General features: G+C 41.8%; 1 protein-coding gene across 2 annotated transcripts in view; it reads left to right on the top strand.

Annotated features, from left to right (window-relative positions):
* The first annotated feature begins 2726 nt into the window (after positions 1-2726).
* Positions 2727-22172, top strand: part of itpr3 (inositol 1,4,5-trisphosphate receptor, type 3) — an 87941-nt gene continuing 68495 nt past the window's right edge. The window contains exons 1-20 of one of the 2 annotated variants that reach the window (XM_026333222.2): positions 2727-3490; positions 10650-10720; positions 12995-13116; positions 13336-13422; positions 15155-15313; positions 16024-16122; positions 16464-16547; positions 16779-16925; positions 17038-17133; positions 17601-17645; positions 17906-18048; positions 18140-18239; positions 18394-18554; positions 18805-18946; positions 19034-19198; positions 20271-20443; positions 20599-20718; positions 20933-21008; positions 21397-21512; positions 21678-21929. In XM_026333222.2, coding sequence (XP_026189007.1) covers positions 3399-3490; positions 10650-10720; positions 12995-13116; positions 13336-13422; positions 15155-15313; positions 16024-16122; positions 16464-16547; positions 16779-16925; positions 17038-17133; positions 17601-17645; positions 17906-18048; positions 18140-18239; positions 18394-18554; positions 18805-18946; positions 19034-19198; positions 20271-20443; positions 20599-20718; positions 20933-21008; positions 21397-21512; positions 21678-21929 — 2450 coding nt within the window. In that variant the 5' untranslated portion in view covers positions 2727-3398. The remainder of the gene's footprint in view (positions 3491-10649; positions 10721-12994; positions 13117-13335; positions 13423-15154; positions 15314-16023; positions 16123-16463; positions 16548-16778; positions 16926-17037; positions 17134-17600; positions 17646-17905; positions 18049-18139; positions 18240-18393; positions 18555-18804; positions 18947-19033; positions 19199-20270; positions 20444-20598; positions 20719-20932; positions 21009-21396; positions 21513-21677; positions 21930-22172) is intronic. The other variant, XM_026333223.2, reaches the window with a different exon arrangement.

The raw sequence follows: 22172 nt of genomic DNA, 5'->3' as shown, positions 1-22172 counted from the left end.
TGCGGGCTGCAGGAGGTCAGTATGGTTTTGACAGACACTGCTGCCAGCCGTGTTGTGAAAATGTATGTCAGCCGGTTTCTCAGAATCAGAGTGCAAATGGACGGGAACACAGAACCAACAAGTGCTGGTGGTTTGTTTGATCAGGGAGCAAACTGAAAAAACTTTTAGATCAAGTTCAGCCAGCTGTCATGTCAGCTGACTTCGCGTTGGTTTTTCTGGGGCTGAAAATACCACTGCCGCCTGCACTCTGTGTGTGTGTGTGCGCATGTGTGTGAAGTCATGCTGACTGGACTTCCTGTTTTAAAGCAGCAGGCTGGTGCAGGGACCAGTGGCCTCCACAGTGCTCCTCAGTGTTGTTGTGGTCACTGTAAAGGACACACACACAGTTACTATAGTTACTATAGTTATAATTCAAATATTTATCCTAAAACTAACCAAGTGATGATGCAGGTCAGTAAGACTTCTACACACAAAATACTACTTAAGCAAAATACACATCATTAGCAAAGTGTACTTAAGGTATCAAGATTGTGCTGAATGGCACAATATTACATTATCAGAACAACATGTACTTGTTACTGTGACTTACTGTGATGCTTGAAAATGGGACTTTAAATAATAAAACTGCCTTTCATTTTATTAAAACATGTTTGTATCTGGGGCAGTATGGTGACTGAATGGTTAGCACTTGTTGCCTCACACCGAGAAGGTTCCTGGCATTTTGTCCAGGTACTCTGGTTTCCTCCCACAGTCCAAAAACATGTATATCAGGTTGATTGGTGACTCTAAATTGCCCATAGGAGTGAGTGTGAGTGTGTGAGGTTGTTTGTCTCTATGTGGCCCTGTGATGGACTGGTGACCTGTCCAGGGTGTACTCCTGACTTTCACCCAAAGAGAGCTGGGGTAGGCTCCAGCAGATCCCTGTGACCCTGGTTAGGAGTTAGTAAGTATAGATGATGGATGCATGCTTGTATCTAAAATTGGAACATGCAATGTTACAAAAACAATGAAATAAATATAATAGAGATGAACTGTAAAGTAGCATAAAAATGAAATACAAAGTACAGGTCCATCTAAAAACACTAGTACTGCATACGTAGCGAGTCTGTTTCTGCTCTCTTTTACATTCTTGTCAAAAACTGCGGTTTGCTACAAAAAGCCACAAACTTCCGCAACCTACAACCTTTGAACCTGCCAGGTCTCATTTTGCACATCTTACAGGGAGTTTGTATTTTGGTCTCACAGCTGTAAACCTGGTGCTACAGTTGTGAAAGGAAAGATTGCTTCTAACGGAGTAAAAATAAGTTTGTTTCCTGTGAGGTCAGACTGATTTACAGCTTCATAGACTCTGCCGTACAGTGGTTTCTTGTTACATTTAGCATCTGCCCCGCATGTCCACTGCCCACAACAGTATTCTTAAAATAAAATATTGCATCTACTGCAACATCAATAGTCGATATATAACACATTATAAATGGTTTCTAGAAACTACAATACAAACAGTAGCACAGACTGATCAATCTGAACATCCCAGTGAGAAAAAGAAAATTGTTTTCCCGAATGTTAAACTCTATATGACAAAGGGGCAAAGCAAAAGGATTCTTCAAGGAAATCTTGGCTATGGAATGTCCAGCTATGTGTATCAGAACGGATCTGCAGATGTTACTGTTTTTCTTCCAGATGTTAGAAGAGTCTTTCTGATTCTGGGTGCAGAACAATCACAAGTGTTTTTATTTTAATGCAGAGGTTGAGGCGCCTGCAACACACCATATCACATCACAGCTGATGTCCCCACAGATCAAACCAGATGTGTCAGATCTGGGCCACTTGCATATGTGGTCCTAGATCCGATTCCTATCCGATGTGTGAGTGTGTGAGCGCTGTCAGAACGGTCAGATCAGAATCCATGTGGTTGTTTTAACGTCTCCCTCATATGCACATATCGCCTGTCGTCATCATGCAGTGTGGGCAAAACCAAAATTGGGGAGGGGGGCAATGGAGAAATCAGGACTCTTCACATTTGTTGGACATTTATGGAGAAGCTTCTGATGGAGCCAAACTGGAAATAACATATGGGAACAAGCAGCTTTAGAGGAAATTGTGCGATCTGGCTGTGGCACAAATGACGCTGTTCTTTTGTAAAACATGACGTCAGAGTGTGTGTGCAGGTGCTGCCACTTTCACCTGTCGCTTTTATTGGTATTTGGAAATACTTAAGTTTTGCCTCTGACTTTGGACCTGTCCGTGCACGCTCCCGTTCTGCAGCTTTTGTTGCGTGCATGCATGTGTGTACTTGTATGACACTTTCTCTAAAGAACAGTGCGTTATAAACCTTAAATTGAGTAGTGGTGGAAGAAGCAGTCCTACACATTTCTCCTGTTACTACAGTAACTGGGTACTTCTTCCACCACAAGGAGGTGTAGATGTTTAGAGATGGAGGTAGATAGTTACAGGTTTGTGATAGGTACTTATAGGTTGGGATAGATATTTAGAGGTTTGGGGTAAATATTTTGATTTTGGGGTAAATATTTAGAGGTTTGGGGTAAATATTTAGGGTAAATAGAGGTTTGGGGTAAATATTTAGATGTTTGAGGTAGATATGTAGATGTTTGGGGGTAGATATTTAGAGTTTTAGGGTAAATATTTAGATGTTTGGGGGTAAATATTTAGAGATTTAGTGTAAATATTTAGATGTTTGGGGTAGATATTTAGATGTTTGAGGTAGATATTTAGATGTTTGGGGGTAGACATTTAGAGATTTAGGGTAAATATTTAGATGTTTGGTGTAGATATTGACAGGTCGGGTAGATATTGAAGGGTGGAGGTAGGTATGCAAGTACTGTTTGGGGGTGGGGCTTGTTAGTGTTGAACACTGTCCTCACAAAGACACAAATACAGGCATGTGTGTGTGTGTGTGTGTTGCAGCCTTATCGACACCTCTGCGCACTTCCTGGTTTTTAATGCCGGAGTCTTGGCCGCGGGCGCGCACATGCACGCTCCCCACACACACTGAGGGAGCGCAGAGGGAGGGAGCGAGTCTCCACACCTCCGTGCACGCTTCAAACTGCGGGACTTCACACGCACAGGGTTTATCCAGTCCTCTGAAATCTACTGGGACTGTGCGCCGAGAGTTCGCTGCGTCTCCGACTTTCTGCGCTCATGTTTTTAATCCTCCTCGAACTTTTCTTGACTTTCTCCAGTTTGCTGCCATGCACAACCCGGCAGTGACTGTGTAGAAGCGGCCCGTCTGGACAGTGGAATCTGCAGGTTCGTCTCCTCTGTCTCCGGACTGTTCCTGTCCTTTCTGAAGTTTCCTCGCAGGGGAACAAAGTTTGTTTCCTTCTTCGTCTCTTCATGAGCTTTGCTGTCATTGCTTGAGGGTGTGAACCGGCTGCAGGATGTCTGACTCTGCCTCCAGTTTCCTTCACATCGGGGATATCGTGTCCCTGTACGCCGAGGGGACAGTGAATGGCTTCATCAGCACCCTGGGGTGAGTTTGCCTACACTGCGTAAAACACCTGCACCGCAGACCTGACAGTAGAAGACAAAATGAAAAACATAAAAGGTTAAACCCTTGGTTTCAGTAGGTGAGGAATTTCAACAAGCTGTTTTGTTAAAGGCACATTTCACCATTAAATGTAGACAGTTGTCATTCTTGTGAGAGAAACTTAGAAACCACATAAGTCTACATTTACTGTATTACTGAGCTTCGGAGGATTATGGGACACGGGCCCTAAATGAACTAATGAAACTCCAACAATTTGCATTAGTCCATAATTGAATTTCATCAATTCTGCAGTTTTTACTGCAGTAACTGTAGAAATACAGCACAGTATAAATACTGTTCCAAGTAAAAATCCTGCATTCCAAATGTTACTGCAGTTAAAGTCCAAAAGTACCATCATCCAAATGTACTTGAAGTATCCAAAGTAAAAGTAGTCATTGTGCAGAATGGCCCATTTCACATGAATGTATCGGATATTATTGGATTCTAATTATTGATGCATTATTGTGTTCATCACTTTAATGTTGCAGCTGGTAAAGGTGGAGCTAATGTTAACTACCTTATATACTTCTAATTTGAAGTACTTTCCATACTGCTGGGTAGTTTGGGAATTTCCCACCAGGGATCAATAAAGTTTGATAATTAGACTGTATTTTGTTTGATTCATCTGATTCTGAAAAGGAACTAAAGTTATCAGATAAATGTAGAGCAGGAAAAAGTACAAGGTTTGGCTATGACATGCAGTGAGTCCAAGGATGAAGTAGCACTACATGGAAATACTCAAAGTACAAAACCTCAGATCTGTTCTGAAGGACAGTATTTGAGTAAATATACTCAGTTACGTTCCACCACTGCATTTCACCATATTAGGTTTTATATTCACACACCCAGAACTTTATTAGTTACACATGTACAGCTAAATTCTGTGTCTCTGTGTTTGGTGAAATTGTTGGAAATTTAAAAAATGAATATAAAGTTAACTATGTTTATTATCGCAGTCGTAGTGAAAGGTGGTGATGTACTGTTCTGCCTTACATACACGTATGGTTCAGAATATTAGGAACACCTCTGTTAATAACACAGAGAATATTATGAACATCAAGACAGATGTTGTGGCACAGCTGTTCTATTGGATTGTATTCATTTCTACAGGTGTTCCTATTAAATTAATCAGACTTCTCCAAAAACGTGAACCTGCCTATACGAAAGTTGAGCACTAGTTTTAGCGTTAGTAGAAAATCTCTTTTACTCATCAGGACAAATGCATCCAGCAGAGAAGAGATGATCCTGTTCTCCGATGCTCTCCGGTGTTTTGAGTTTCTGATGTTTTTAGTGGACCACAACGCAATTTTTAACACACTCGCTCACACTCTGGCAGTGTCTGATTGTAAGGCAGGAACAGGAAGCTGTACAGAGTATGTCCAGGAGCGATTTCCATTGTGCCCGTTTGTGTGTGTGTGTGTGTGTGTGTTTCCTGAGCTGTGGCCTTTTACACCCATTCTGGTGTATGTGGCTCTGTGTTGACCTTTGCAAGAGGCCTTTAGCTTCACTTGTTGAGTTTCAGTGGTTCTCAGTGGTCTGAACAGTAACAACAAAAACAGTACGGCACTATTTTTAACCATGAGCATTATGCGCTCACAACTGTAAGGAAAGGTGTTGTTACAGCTGTTTGACAGATTGACATAAATTTTGGTTTAGATATTTATTTTGGATTTCCTGATTTCAGATTTCTCCGATTCTAAAAAGTGGTGCAACAACCCAGTGTAAAGTTTATGGACTCCTAATACATCCATGGTTTAGATTAGCCTGCTGACATCTCCATACTAAACCTGCTGTTTTAAAAACTTGAGTGTTCATTTGCCTGTTTGAATTTTTTTTTTTTTTTTTTTTTTGCATTTTTACCATAAAGATTTTACTCTGTTATAATGTTAGCGTACTATAGGTAGTTGACAGCCAGGAGCAGCTAACATGCATGCTAATGAGCCAAATGTAGGTATAGATGATTTTAGGGATGCTCCAGACTGAAATATATAGGCAGTGAATTTTAGCATCAACAATTAGCATTGCCATGCTTTGTTTTAGCATTGCATCATCCTGCATCAAGCCACAGTAATGGTGTGAAGCTGTCTGACCTCAAAACTGGACTTTACTTTTGCTGCTCCAGTGAAAAACCGTCTGCGGCTTCAGCTCACAGCTAGTTAGTGACCCAACAGGCAGCTTTTCTATGACAGATAATAAACATCTTCCACTTTTATTTTATTGATTTGTTCAGTTTTAGGAACAGAAACACATTTTCATGTTAATCTCAGAGGGGTCACATAGAAAGAATGCGAAAATGCGAGAATGTGAAACACTGAAAGAGTTTTTTTGCACTCTCCAACTAAAAAAACGCAAGTTTGCAGAACTATAACAACTCACAGGCTAAAAGTCCTAAAGTCACTGGATCCATCTCACTTTTGTTGACGCGTGATTCTCAGTTGACTTGGCACAATTTCAGTTTTTACTTTAAACTGTGATAATCTCATTTACTACCAGTTTAATTTTGACAGTTTCAATTTCTGTGTAAAAATCCTCAGCAGGTATAAAATCATCAGATATAAATTTATCCTCGCTCTTTACTGTCCATTTTGGTCTGACATTCTCTTAGGATGAGTTCTAATAACTTTGCGACTTTTGGTTTAAGACTCTCAAAACTAGTGATGGACTCATTTGCCTTAGTTGTGCTTTGTGTTAATTAGCAAACATTCGGCTGTTTACACACAAAACCGGGCTGGTGACCTGGATGAAGTTACAGTTGCTGTACATTACCATGTTAGCGTTGTCAGTAAAACACTGTAGGTAGGTAAGACATAGTAAGACAAGAGAAATGTAAATAATCCAGCAGCCTTCAGCTTTGGACTGACCTCGACATGTTTAATCCAACAAAGTGAACCTGACCTACCTAAATGTTGTGAAATGATGTCTGACTAAGATTTTCATTCACATGCTGGAGGGCAGGCTTTCAGATTTTATTTTGATAGTTCTGGAGGTTTGTTATTCTCATCATTTAGCCCTGTACCTTCGGAGAAATGCTTAAGTGCTTAGGGAACTCTTGCCAGGTGAGAAAGACAGGGAGGGTCAGAGATCTCATGTGTATATATAGAGAGCGTAAGAACGACATGAGTGGATGAACCTGCTGGATTACCTGAAGTGAAATTCTTGTGTCTCAACACAAACAGGATTTAAACAGGGCCTTCAGAGTTTTCTGCTTTTTACTTCTAAGGCAGGATGATATAAAGTGAGCTGCTGAAACAGTGACTCATCATGCAATCAGATTCAAAATGTCATATAAAAATAATGTCCTTAACGCCCCAAGGTGAAAATTCCTACAACACCCAGGGTGCATTCCACCCGGCGCATCTCAGTGTCCCGTCCATTGTAGTTCAGTTAATGCCAACTTCTTTTTGACGAGAGATGAGCTGTAATGGATGAGCTTTGGATTTTCTGCTGATCACTGAGGAAGGTTTTAGTCATCATGGTGTCCAGATTGGAGTTTTTTTCCCCGTTGTTTTTGGAAGAGTTTCCAAAGAGCTCTGTTGTTCGTTATTACCAGTAAAGTGCTTTTACTTTGAAGAATCACAGTGAGCTGACTGTGATCGATGGTTCAGTGCGTGTCTGAGCATTTTTCTTTTGTTGGGCAGTGCAGATAGAGAAAGCCTGCACATATTCAAATATTTAAATCTATAATCAAATCTGTTTTCCTGCAGGAGGGAGGGCGAGATGGATCCCAATGAATAAAACAAATCATGAAGTACTGAGATCCTTTACTGCAGTAACAGTAGAAATACCACAGTGTAAAAAGTACTCTTTTCCAAGTCCTGCATTCCAAAATGTTACTGCAGTAAAAATCAAAAAGTATCACCATCCAAATGTACTTGAAGTATCCAAAGTAAAAGTACTCATTGTCTAGAATGGCCCATTTCACATGAATGTAAGTATGTAACTGAAGTTATCAGATAAGTGTAGTGCGGTAATTCTGAACTAGCTCTTGTGAAGTGTGAACTTGCAGAACGTTGATCATTTACATGTTGTACACGATGCACAAGAGCTTTGCTTTGGATGTAAATGGTGAAGACGAGTAAATGGAGGGCGACTGGGCGGGGTGGCCGGCTGGAAGACCAGGAGTCTCGACTGAATACTCTGTGAGGCCAGAAATGCAGAAGGGAGGAGAATATCCAGGTCACTTTTATGGCTGGACTCTGGAAACATGTAGATTTTTTTTTGGGCATGGGTGAGCCCCTAGGCAACTTTCAGAGAAATTAATTGGATGTCATGTTGTGAGCCGGGATCCAGTTCTCCTTAACACATCCATGGTTTTTTCCTGTCTGCCTCACCCCGTGTTATTAAAGTATAATTAAGGCATTAAAAGCTGTAAAATAGATAAATAAAAGGGATAAATGAAAAAACCTCAAGAGTAAATGGAAAATAAGAAGAAGCAAATGTGTGAAGAAGGAAGAAAAGGATGAATCAAAGATGATACATCAATTAATTATTAGTTTCTTCTTCAGCCAGAAAGCTGAGTCACTGAGTCAACACACCTGAGAGCGAGAGTGTGTGTGTGTGTGTGTGTGTGTGTGTGCGGGCATGTGTGTGTGTATGTGAATGGAACAGTCAGCAACACCTGGACACACCTGGCAGGAAGACAAAAGACCTGATTGGCTGCTGTTGTAGCAACTGTTTTAAGTGTGGGTGGTCGGAAACTCTGACAAAGCTCGAAAGAACAAAAGAAAAAGGCAGAAACAAAGAAAGAAAAGGACAAAAGTGCCTCTGTTATCACTGTGAATTCGCTCAGGCTTTAGCAGATGGAGCAAAAGTAAACGAGGGTGGAAACTCAACAACCACTAATGAATATTAAACACGGCTTGTACAAAAAACATTCCTGTATAGAAACGTCCTCTGTGTTTGTCCCTTTGTTTCCATACATGATGTGTTTTTTTTTTTAGTCTTTCCTGGATCCGTGATTTACACGATGGTTGATTAAGTCAGTGACACTGATCCTCTTGGTATTTTGTGGAACATGTTTGGAAAGTAAAGTCATTTTAGCCATGTTTCAGAAATCGGTGTCGTTTCAGAAATTGAAGCCATTTTTTGGAAAGTGAGGATACTTCGAGAAAATAAAGCTTTTCTCAATTCAAAGCTTTCTTGAAAATTAAGAGCATTTTCTCAGTGTTTAGGACAATTAGAAAAGTTTTTTCGTGTGTATGTTTTAATCCATGTGTTTTTTTTATTTAATAAATCTTATTTCAATATGTAGCACAATAAGTTCTTTGTGCTGCTGCTTCCAAGTGCTTAAAAAAAAATCATAGACTTGAACCCAATTAAACATAAAATGTCTGTTTTTTTACTTAGTGTCAGTTCACTGTTTCTCCTCCTTAGATTTTGGTTTTGTTGTTTTCTGTCCCTGGTGTAGTACTGAATGCCAGGATGGTTTTGGTCTTGCATGTGTCTTGGTACTGGTAGAGCAGCAACATCCGGTCCGTGTCCAGCTCACCTCACTGTTTGTCTTTGGGTTTAGTTATTTGACTGCAGCTCTTGTTTGGCAGACAATCCTCAAACACAGAGGTTGGAGCTTCTCACAATGACTTGGAGGCATCTGATTTGTTTACAGGCTGTGGTTTTGGTTTCCGATTGGTCCGTGTGACTCCGAAGCACAGTGTAAAAATGCATCTTGGGTCGTATGCAAAGTCGCCGCAGTCGTTCCTAGAGTTTGTTTCCGGGGCCAAACAATGGAGTTTGAAACGGCTGCTTATGTGAAGTTAGTGAAACGTGCTCCATCATCACCTGACCTGCAGGTGAGTGTCTTTAATGTGAAAGGAGAGATTTTAACCAACCGCCTGAGGCTTCTGTCTCTAACAGCCCTGCTCTGTTTCCTAAACACTGATGGTAACAGAGATTTAGTCTAATTACCCCACCACCAGCTTCCACTCCCTGTTATATATAACAAAGATTCAGTCTTCTTCAGATTAAGATTAAACAGTGAATACAGAGCCTGCTGTTCTAGTAGCAGATAGTTGTAGAGAAAAACATGAATCAAAATGAGACCCGGCTTTTTCCAAAAACAAGCTCCAGATGCTGAGAACGGCCATCACTTTTTTTCAGTCTCTGAAGGAGGAAGGAGCTGACTGGTCTCTGTTTCCGCTGCTCCACCACCTTCTCTATGCTCACGGCAACACGTGGAGCTGGTTTTTGGAAAAAGACGGGCCTCCCATTGTTGGTGAGGAGGAACCATGTGAGCCATTGCAGCGGTGTGGCTCCCTGCTGTGTTTTGCATTTAAAATTGTTGAGGTGAAGTCTGAAGAGACGACCTGCATGCACTGGTCGGGGCTGAAAACGAACCTAACTACCGCTGCCTATTTATAGATCACAGATAAAACGATAAAGTGTAGTGTGGGGTAAAGATGTAGTGACACACTTTACATATGCTTTCATAAAGGAAACGAAAACATGGCTTATGAAAAGTTAAAAATCAAAAAAAAATATAATAAACGCCCTTATTTCCTAGTTAATTTAGCCCGAAAACACCAGACACCTTCATCCATGGTCTAGATCTTTGGTTATTTCATTTGGAACATGTTTGCAGCCAAATATTCATTTTGAATAGCATCAGATTTTTCGTGTTAACACTAAAATTAAAAATCAGTTTCACTAACTAACTAACTAATTTGTACTTATGAATTTATGAGTTTTTTTCCCTTCTTTATAGTTTTACACTCTTTTATTCTATTTGTGTGTTTCCTGTTTACTTGTGAAATTGAGAAAGTGGAAATAAATGCTATGAGATCGGACAGTCAAAAAGAAATCACATCTTCATTACAATTATGTGTAATTAGTGCAGTAACTTGGAAAAGCCTGATTAATGGGAACTGGATTTTAAGGGGGCACATGACTAAGTTTAAATATTCCTTTATAAATGAAACTGTGCATTAATGATGAGTTTGATGAGGGATTTAATCTGGGGGTTTAAAATGTTTTCAGGAGCAAATTTTCAGTTTTATAATTTCACCAAAAATGTGGGAAAATTCCATATTGTTGACTCTTTAAGCTCCATAAAAACACCTGAACTCCACCGTTACTAACAACCTTTGTCCTCGGTGTCTGTCTGCAGGTTGGTAGATGACCGCTGTGTGGTCGAACCAGCTGCTGGAGATTTGGAGAATCCTCCAAAGAAGTTCAGAGGTAGGAGAACTCGTTTGTGTGGTGCAGCCTGTTTTCTTACAGTTTTCAATGTTTTCCTGCTTTTCTAGATTTGATATTTCCATTTGCAGCATCTGAAAAGTAACACAAGTTGCTGCAAAGATTGAGGTCAGTACAATACAGACTCTGGGGCAGGTCTCTGTCAAAGGACCCATGAAAACCTCCAGTGTACTGTGTAAAAATATACGTGTGTGTGATGTGGGTCCAGCTCCCTGAGGAAACCACACACTACCATCTGCTCCCTGCTGTTGGTGAACCAGTTTAAAAGTGGTTCACAGAGAGTGACTGACAGCTCAAACTTTAGACCCAGGAGGGCGGAGTCTGGTCACTACGTTCAACATGTTGATTTAGTTTAGGACCAGCCCGTTCTCATTCGCATCAAACACTGAAGTAAGTGTACGTACCTGGACCACACCATCAAGTGGAACCTCCTCAGAATCGCCTCATAACCAACTCTGAAAACTGAGTTTCTGAGTGTCTTCATCCTGGAAGGAGATTTGCAAAGGATCCGTTTTCAGTGACGCAGACTCAGTGTGTGTGTGTGTGTGTGTGTGTGTGTGTGTGTGTGTGTGTGTGTGTGGATGAAAGGACAAAATGCACAGAAAAAGCTTTAAGAAACCCCTGTGTACATGCAGACTAGACCTGAGACAGAGGTGTTCCCGTTCCAGTCTGAGATGATTATTTCTTTCAGTGAGTGTTTTAAACGAAGCTGCGGTCACCTAGTTTGACAAGAGACCAGACTGGAGCCAACCCAGCTGTGTCGAGACCTTAGTCCATTGTGTTTGCGCCATTAAAAGCAGCCAGTCAGTGGTTGTGCTCCAGTCTGGTCTCTTTTCTAATGTCGGCTGCCTTGGATCTGACTGTGTGTTGCTGGACGACAGGCGGGGGACACACTTTAACCCTGACCAGGTGGTTTTAGTGTGAAAAGCCAAGCTGTAAGTGTGAGACGCGGTGAGAGAAGATGAAGAGATAATGACAGGTTTTTTGTTTTTTTGCTCTTGATTTAGTTCCAGCATCACATTCCGGTGAAAACCTGGGGCCTAAATGAAGTTTATGTTTACACAAGGTGACATCACCAATAACAAAAAATTAGGGTAAACGTGTTTGGTGGCTCACACACAATTAGCTGCACAAATAAATCTGCACTGTTTAGACACAAAAGCAAGCGTGTGTGTCTTTGTGCACCTGTGTGTGTGTATCTGCGTGTATGTGTGTGTTTGTCTGTGTTCCATACGTATTAAAAGCTCATTTCCCTGTGTCAAGATGACTCTTTCAACCTAAACGTCCATTTCATTCTTTACAATACAACACAGAGTGATTACACATGGGCAAATGATGTTTGCTTTTCACACACACGGTTTTAATGTTTATAAGTACAGGATCTGCTGGAGAACAGTCAATATTTACCTCCTCCCTTTCTCTTTGTGTTTCCTCTTGTCCTTTCACTCTATCTTCATTTGTTTTTCTGGATCTGTCCTCTCCAACAGCATCATGTGTTTATTGGAGATCATTGTAGAACTTTTTTTTTATATATATAGCAGCATTTGTCATATTTGAGCCACAGCATCAGCCTGTTTGTCCACATCTTTCAGCGATGCTGCACAGAGGATGAATCCTAACAACTCTGCTTAAAGTTTCCACTAAGAACCATAAAAATAATCAACTCAGGCTGATGCTAATATACTCGCTGCAAAATAAAATCTGATATTTTTCCTCTGCTGACTTCCCACAGTGTGAACAGACTAAATCAGATGTTCTCAGATCAGATCTGGACCACTTGCATATGTGGTCCTAGATCCGATTCATATGTGGTTAGATCAAAATCCATGTGGTTGTTTTAATGTCTCCCTCCTCTGAACGTATCACCTGCTGTCATCATTCAGTGTGGGGAAAAACCAACATGGGGGGGGGGGGAGACCAGGACGCTTCACATTTGTACATCTACGGAGAAGCTTCTGATGGAGCCAAACTTGAAGGAACATATGGGAACAAGCAGCTTTGGAGAAATGACGTTGTTCTTCTTGTAGCACATGGCTCACATTTCAGTTCAATCTGTGCATGGTGGCAGTTTAGGAGCTCAACAGTGTTCACACCGGAGCTGGATACATGTCCCTGACAGACATGGATGGGAAGGAGCACACACATCAGGACTGAACACTAAATCCTAGATGGGAACATAGATCTGATGTCAGTAGTTTTTCTTTTTTTTTTATTGAGTTATATACAGATATTCTCTTTTATTCTGTTTTCTCCCAGACTGCCTGTTTAAGGTGTGTCCCATGAGTCGGTACTCAGCTCAGAAACAGTACTGGAAAGCCAAACAAGCCAAACATGAGAAGGACAAGATCTCTGATGTGGTTCTGCTGCAGAAACTCCAGGTGATAAACACACACACACACACACACACACACACACACACACGGTTTAATGCCCTGATACGTTGGAAAATTCTCTTACATCAGTTTCAGCTCTGTGTGTCCATAAAATGACCCGATTTTCTCATTTGACAGAGCTAGGCTAGGAGTTTCTCTTTGCTTCCAGTCTTTGTGCTAAGCTAAGCTAAGCAGATCCTGTGTGTGTCTGTGTGTGTCTTACAGCATGCAGCCAACCTGGAGCAGAAGCAGAACGAGACAGAAAACAAGAAAGTCCATGGAGATATTGTCAAATATGGAACTGTCATGCAGGTAAACAACTTGTTCATCATCTTTTCCAACACGTATATAGATTATTTCTAAAGCCCCATCTGGTGGTCAGGTGGTTTTACTATTATCTGCTCAGGTCTGTAATCTCCCACCCCAGTAATAATTACAGCCAAATCTGCCTCCAGTTTCTGTGTGAACCCACTGCTGCTCCCGTTATTTCAGTCCTGTCCAGAGGCAGTTTTTCCACAGAAACATCTTTCTCTCCTATTTTTGGACATGTGGAGGTTTATTTGCATTTTATTTGTCATCACACAATAAAAAGTGAAAAATGGGATGAGAGTCAAGTGAAGGAAAAATAATGTTCGTCAAAACACTGAAAACTAAAGCTCTGCAGAGAAATGAAGTGACTGCAACATGATCAGCAAGCGATATGAGGCACTCACAGAGACGCAAAAGAAGCTGAAAAAAGATAGAAAACAACTAACAATAGACACATTTTCTGTGCAATGACACTGTTTCTACAGTTTGTTCGGTCTGAACACACCTTTACACCTTCACACCTGAGCACTGATGCATCAAGATGCACCCAACTGCAGATTTTTCTATTCGCAGTGAGCTGCGTGTTGCATCTTTTCAAGGGGGGACAGGAATACATCGAACTGCTTCACAACAAAAGCCATCTCATGTTTGTACAGTTAAAAGTAGCAGCAGCAGTAGGAAGAGTGAATTAATCCAGAATCCAAATCACCAGGAAAGATAATGTCAAAACAGCAGGTCACATTAGAAGGATCTTTAAGGGGTCCGTGTGGGTGTCTTTGTGGATGGTATGTGGTACAGGGCATTACAGCACGTCTGCACACCCACCTGCGTACAAGAACAGCCGATGTGTAAATCATAGACTTCACTGTTTAATTTGTATTTGAGGAAAACTACTGTGCACTGCGGTGTGTTGCTCACCAGGCTGATGTCAGTACTGACAGGGCGACACCCTCTGGCTGCTAACGTGTGTCCTGCTGACTGACATGTGTCTTACCCTGAACTAAACTTTTAAACATGTGAGGACTGGATAGAAGCTCCTCACCGCCACGGTGTTAAACTCTAAAATAGCCATACACACACACTCACACACAGGAATCTTTATCGGAACCATCTGACTCAGTTTCACTCAGCAGACACCACACCCACAATGTGTCATTGTGTGTGTGTGTACATACCATGTCAGCTCTTCAGCCCTGCAGGGAGGTCAATATTGACAGTAGCAGTTAGCAGCACGTCATTACACAGAGCAAAGCAGTAAGGCAGGGCGTGCTTGTGCCTCTGTGAGGACCAGTTAGAGCTTTATACTACGGGAGGGCACGATGTGTGGTCCTCACTCCTTCACAAGACCTGGTTTTATGGGTCAGGTGTGTGTTGAAGGTGTGGAGGGGGATTACATGGATCTGCAGTACAAAAGATATCACAGCCTGGCACTTTTATACTGTTTTTAATTCTTAACAAATCAAACCAGCCATGAGTTAGTTCACCTGTCTCAACACCGTTTGACCTCTCAGGCTTTGGTACACTCAACTAAAGCATGTGTTCAATTTGCAAACTGAAATTTTTCAATAATAATTATATTATAGAATAAGTATTCGAGCTAATTTCTATTTTGCAGTTTAAGCACATAGCTTTGCTGAGTTGTTTGAGTGTGCTGCACGTTTGGATCTGCACATAAAGACAAATACAGAATCAGCAATCAGAGTGAAGTGAATGAGCACATGTTCTCTGTCTGCAGCTGCTCCACATGAAGAGTAATAAATACCTGACGGTGAACAAGCGCCTGCCGGCTCTGCTCGAAAAGAACGCCATGCGGGTCACCCTGGACGGGACGGGAAACGAGGGCTCCTGGCTCTTCATCCAACCCTTCTGGAAGCTCCGCGCCAACGGAGACAACGTAAGAACACATCACACATCCGGGCAGAGAATGTCACACTGAAGGCCAGGTTTTCATGGACCTCTCTCAAGAGGAGCAATACTAGGGCCAAGTGTTATCCTTAGAATACGGGTCTAAACAGCTGTAGACTTAAAGGGTTTGGAACCTCCAGCTGTAGTCTACTCGATCCGAGACGTAAGAGTCCAGGACTCAGGATCGTCTCCGCAGATAGTCTGTGTTGAGGTACTTTTAGTCCATCAGGGATGGGACAAACTGAAAGTAGGGGACCCACAAATATGGGTCAGCGTGGTCCGATAGTCAACATCATGAGGGGCAAATATGGTAACAAAGTGGTGGCATGCCTTTTTATTTTTTATTCTTGCTTATGTATTTGTAACCTGTCTTTTATTTCTGTAAAGCACTTTTAATTACTCTGTGTATGAATTGTGCTATATAAATAAACTTGCCTTGCCTTGCCTTGCCTACTATAGTAACAATGATAAAACATATAACTGTGATCAGCTCATTCCAACATAAGAGATTCATTTTCCACAAACTTATTTTTAGTCTACAGTATTCCATCAAATATTGAAATCACAGCATGACTGATAAAAGCCGTCCACTCAGCTGTACCAGCATTGACATCAGCTCAGAACATTTTATAAATATCTCTATTAGTAGTAGGAGTATTTGTTGCAGTATGAGTATTTGGGGTACTCTGCCTGTTGCAGGTGGTGGTGGGAGATAAAGTGATCCTGAACCCGGTAAACGCTGGTCAGCCGCTTCACGCTTCAAACTATGAACTGAGCGACCATTCAGGCTGCAAGGAGGTGACGTGCACACACATACACACGCATACAGTACTTTCTGACTGTATTACTGCAATACTCATACCAGGTGACAACTACCACAGTTCAATCAGGAACTGACTGCTGTTAAAAAACATTTTATGGTCTCTTCATCCAGAGGCTCTGAGAAGTGAACTAGTGGTGCTGTTGGAGGTTAATGGACAGGTGTCATTGATATGTTTGACTGACAGATGTGATTGACAGGTGGCCGCTCTCTACAGCAGAGAGACAAAGTTAAAGCAGCACAACGGATTTAAATCATTTAAGTTTACAGTACCTCAAATGCTACTCAGATACTAGTGTTTGTCTTCTTCCCTCTGCAGGTGAACTCTGTCAACTGCAACACCAGCTGGAAGATCAACCTGTTTATGATGTACAGTGACCACAGAGAGGAAGTCCTTAAGGGGGTGAGGGAACCCCTGAGATCCATCAGAAAAAACTGCACTATATACAAAGACACCCTACAGCTCACAGTTGTCCTGGTTGAATGGTGGATTCATTCACTCTGATTTCATGGAGATGTCAAAGAAAGAAACACCTGAAAAATAATAACAAGAGACACCTGAAAAATAAGATTTAAGCTGTGAAATACTTTGGAACTGTCCTTTAATGTTTCTTTAACTGTGTGTCTCTCTCAGGGCGATGTGGTGCGTTTGTTTCATGCTGAGCAGGAAAAGTTTCTAACCTGTGACGAGTACAAGAGCAAGCTCCACGTTTTCCTCCGGACCACGCTGCGACAGTCTGCAACCTCTGCGACCAGCTCCAATGCGCTGTGGGAGGTCGAGGTACACAAACACAAGCGGACACAAATACAACCTGAACGTTTTCCCCGTTCGACTGCTCATCATTATGGATTAAATGATATAATATCTGTCTGTGTCCTGATTGGTTCGTCAGGTTGTCCATCATGATCCATGTCGTGGGGGGGCGGGACACTGGAACAGTCTCTACCGCTTCAAACACCTGGCCACTGGCAACTACCTGGCTGCTGAGGTAACCATGGCAACACTGGATGAATGGACCTATGACTGAATGAATGAATGAATAAATGAATGAAAATTTTGATACCTACTGATGACCTGTCCAGGGTTTACCTCTGCCTTCCACCTGAAAGAGAGCTGGGATAGGCTCCAGCAGATCCCTGTGACCCTGGTTAACGAATAAGCGGGTATAGAAAATGGATGGATGGAAATATTGATACCAGTTATTATAAGTACATATATGGTTCAGTTTATTTGGTTATATACTTAGTTTTGAAAAGAATTAAAGGGTTTTATTTGAATTGTTTGTTAGTTAAAGCATTATTCTGATTTATTGCAATATAGATCTTAATTTGATAGTTTGATCTGTTGTTTCTGTCAGCAGTAGTAAGGAAATGAATTTCTTTTCTTGAAGAGTCAATGAAATCTGTCATCTTGCAGTAGACAACATGTTTGGTGTAACTGTTGATGTTGTTGCAGGAGAACCCAGGCTATAAAGGAGACGTTGCGGAGCTGTCGTCCTCGGTGAGTCCCTGTGTTAACTTCATTACCTTCATCACCTCATCTACACCAGGGAGGTTGATCGATTAGAAGGTCGGCTGAGGTGCCGCATCTTTAATTTGTTGGAAGCTACATTATAATGAACATTAATGTCTGTACGTTTCATATGTATCAGTGTATATTAATCAGAGGACCCTCCCCCCCTAGAGAAACAGAAGGGTCACTTTGCATATTTTAACCCCTTCTACTCGTGAGCCTCACCCTGACCTCTGATCTCTCTGCAGATGGATGGAGGTCGTACCAACAAGCGTTCCCATGGTGAAAGGATCAAGTACAAACTGGTAGCAGTTCCTCATGGGAATGATATTGCCTCACTGTTCGAGCTGGACCCCACCACGCTGCAGAAGACTGACTCATTCGTACCACGGTAGGAACTACACATAGTTCCTTAAGCTGGGATCAGACTACACTGTGTTAGTTGAAGAGCTTGAGTCAAAATTGAGTCCACTATCTTCCAGAAACTCGTACGTGCGACTGAGACACCTTTGCACCAACACCTGGATCCAGAGCACTAACGTCCCCATCGACATAGATGAAGAGAGACCTATCAGACTGATGGTGAGTTGCCACTCAAGTTCAAGTTCAAGTTCAGTTACCATATTTCATGAGTTTAATTGACGGCTCTACCGGTCAATGAATACAGTAACTTACTGTAGTGTAAGTATTAGTGTGTGACATTTTGTACCCACCTCTGTTTCTCCTCCTCTTGCAGTTGGGAACATGTCCCACTAAAGAGGATAAGGAGGCATTTGCCATCGTCTCAGTTCCTGTGATGGAGATCAGAGATCTGGACTTTGCCAATGATGCCAGCGCTATGTTGTGCACCGTGGTGGAGAAGCTCAACCAAGGCTTCATCAGCCAGAATGACCGCCGGTACAGTGCCATGATTGTGTTTAATAAATAAGTGCAGCTACTGAATTTGGCTTTTAGGAATACAGGAACTGCTTTCATATCTGTTCATGTTGTCACGCAAAACAACTGCAAGTTTATTTTTTGTCAGTTTTCTCATTGCTGTTTTTTGTATTTTATAATGGAGAGAATGAGAGATTCACTGGAACATGGAGCAAGACCAGACAGGGAGGCAGATGAAAGGTTTACATTTACTGATGTTTTTGTGGCTCAGGTTTGCCATCAAGCTGCTGGAGGACGTGGTTTTCTTTGTGGCCGATGTTCTCAACAGTGGTCAGGCAGTCCTGGATGTAGTGATGAGCAAAGCCAATCGAGAGAGACAGAAACTGATGAGAGAACAGAATATCCTCAAACAGGTATGGCCTAACAGTTTAAGAAGTCACCATCACACAGGGAAACAAAGCTTATGACTACCAACCGACACCGTGTATGTGTGTGTTTAGATCTTTGGCATCCTGAAGGCTCCATTTAAGGACCGGGGGAATGGGGAGGCTCCTCTGCTGTCTCTGGACGAGCTGGCTGACCAGAAAAATGCTCCATACCAGTACATGTTGAGACTCTGCTACAGAGTCCTCAGACACTCCCAGGAGGACTACCGCAAGAACCAGGTGGGGAAAACGAGCATCCTCTAAAGAAGATAATGAGCCTGTTTTACCAACTAGTTTTCAGCTGGAAGTAGTCTAGCTACCTGTGTCTTGCTTCCTCCCTTTATCAAAATGTGTGCCACAAGGTCCTATACCAGCACCATTACAGTTTTTACATCATTAAATAATCTGCCATAACTTGTTAAATGCACTGTATGTATGTATGCTGATGATACTATAATCTTTTGTTGTAACTTATCAGGAGTACAAACCCTTTGGTTCCTGCAGACTGCCTTAGCTGTTTATTTTCTTTAATAAGAGTTCAATTGGTATTAAGTTAAGATAAATCCAACCTCCTGCTTTCCCAGTTGTAAAGACTTAACAGCTAACAGCTACAACATGTTAAGTTGATTTTATTATTAGTTTACATTAAAGTTTTGTGCAAGGAGTTTAAATGGTCTCTAAAAAATTATGCTTATTTCATTAATTAAATATTTTTATTTATCTATTATTGATTAAAGTCAAAGCTTAAGTAAAAATTAATTTTTTTCATTGGGGAATAAACAACTTGATATCAGCACCTTTATCTCTTTATGAATACACCTAAAACTGTATCACTGTTCCTCATTGTGCATATCAGCATTTTATTACTGGTTTTTATTACTGGCTGCTGTTACCACATTGTACTTTGTACGCTCCTGCTGAATGCCTGCCATTGTATGTGCACAGAAATGTCCATTGATTGACTTTGACAATATTTTATTTGCTTCCTTCCTACATGTGAAGACACTAAAACTAACATGACCTGTGTTCTCACAACAATCAGCAGAAGTCTGTTCAACAAATCAGAAACAAATCAGAAACCTTGAACTGCTTCAATGGACCTAAATGGACCTTGAGGCAAAATTTTAACAGCTGTTTAAGAGAGTGAAGAACAATTAAATGTAAATAAATGATAAAGCTACTTGTCATGGTGACGGGTTTGATGCTGAAAGTGGGACTGATGATCCTACAGTGAAAGAAAGAAAAAATACAGAAGGAGAAGAAGAACAACTGGTTGATTCCCTGTTCCCTTTAATCCTTCTCCCCTCTGCAGGAGCACATAGCGAAGCAGTTTGGAGTGATGCAGAGTCAGATCGGATATGACATCCTGGCTGAAGACACCATCACAGCCCTGCTGCACAACAATCGCAAACTGTTGGAGAAACACATCACCAAGACCGAGGTGGAAACCTTTGTCAGCCTGGTCCGCAAGAACCGAGAGCCCAGGTACACATGGAGGGAGGAGGGAGGAGGAAGCAGTGGTGGTCAGTGGGTGAATCCCAATGCCACTAATTGCTCCCATGTTTCCCTCACTTGCATCTTTTCCTTGCGTCTTAGTCCCGCCCACGTAAGATGAAAATTTACTGCCTGTGTTTTTGCAGGTTTTTGGACTACCTTTCAGACCTGTGTGTGTCCAACAATGTGGCTATCCCAGTCACTCAGGAGCTCATCTGTAAGTGTGTGCTGGACCCCAAGAACCAGGACATCCTCATCAAGACAGAGTGAGTATGAAGAGAGTGAGGGATGACCTTTAACCCCTCAAAATATCAATTATTCTCTGCTTTATTGTACTGTACATCACGCTGGAGACTCCATCATTCCTACGGGAGGTAGCTGTAGGAAAATGACACAGCAACACAAATTGTGCAAATTGCAAATTGCACACTTGCAAAACGTCACTCAATTTCTGCTCCATTTCTCTTTTGTTGCCTCCAGGCGTCGTATCCCAAAAGAGGCGTCCCCTGGTGGTGGTCAGGGAGGATACATGGATGACTATGCAGAAGAGGATGAGGTGGGTCGCCTGTGGATTTATTATTTTCATTTTTATCTCTTTTTATAATAAAGCATATATTCAGGCTGAGCAACAAAACGCTGTCTAAACAACGCTGTTTTATTATAAGCTCCAAGAGAAATTCCAGAGCTTCTACGACAGCAAATATGCCTGACTGATTTTCAGGGAAATGTGGCTAAAATTATGCAGTTTAGCTCCAAATATTTAAGTGGTCCATATAAAGAACTGCCAACCCAAGGAAAATCGGATAAGAAGCGCAAATAAGATCAAATAATTTAAATTTAATTATGAGCCTTCATTGCAGTTGTGTTTTTGTAGAGACAGGATGAGGAAATACTGTCTACCTGCTGTATTTCTATGGTCATGGTGTTTTCGTCTCTGTCTGAAGGTGTGGTTAGTGTGGACAGACAAGGCCAATGAGAAACAGGAGAAGAGCATCAGACAGCTGGCTCAGGAGGCGAGACAAGGGAATGCTCACGATGAAAACGTCCTGACATACTACAGGTAGACACACACCTGGGGGGGGGGGGTTCATCCTCTGGTACCATGAATATGCACAGAAGATTCTGTGGAAACTCCACATGACCTTTCTGTCACTGCTCTAATAAATCTTTTAATGGATGACGTTACTGAGTTTTTTTCAGTTTTGTCAACTGTGGATTCTCTCAGGTACCAACTGAAGCTCTTTGCCCGGATGTGTTTGGATCGTCAGTATCTGGCCATAGATGAGATCTCCAAACAGCTGGACGTGGAGCTCATCTTCCTGTGCATGATGGATGAGACGCTGCCCTTTGACCTCCGGGCCTCCTTCTGTCACCTCATGCTCCACGCCCACGTAGACAGAGATCCCCAGGAGCTGGTGACTCCCGTCAAGTTTGCCCGCCTCTGGACGGAGATCCCCACCTCCATCACCATCAAAGAGTTGGTAGATTTTAAAACTCCAGCAGTATGTTATGGGGATTACTGAACTTCCCTTTGTGAAGTAATAAAGCTTATCTTATGGTGATTAGCATTGTCACTTCATAGTCAGAAGGATCTGGGTTTGAATCCTGTTTAACCTTAGGCTGTAAGTTATGCTGTCCCTGAGGGCCTTGGGTAGCTTTAGCTCAGTCATAGAGCAGCAGACATTTAATCTGTGGGTCCAGGGTTCAATTTGTGTGTAGG

Source organism: Mastacembelus armatus, chromosome 7 (genome assembly GCF_900324485.2).
Source record: "Mastacembelus armatus chromosome 7, fMasArm1.2, whole genome shotgun sequence".
NCBI classification, from domain to species: Eukaryota; Metazoa; Chordata; class Actinopteri; order Synbranchiformes; family Mastacembelidae; genus Mastacembelus; species Mastacembelus armatus.
The sequence above is the reverse complement of the archived record's forward strand: the minus strand, read 5'-3'. Positions and strand labels throughout refer to the sequence as shown.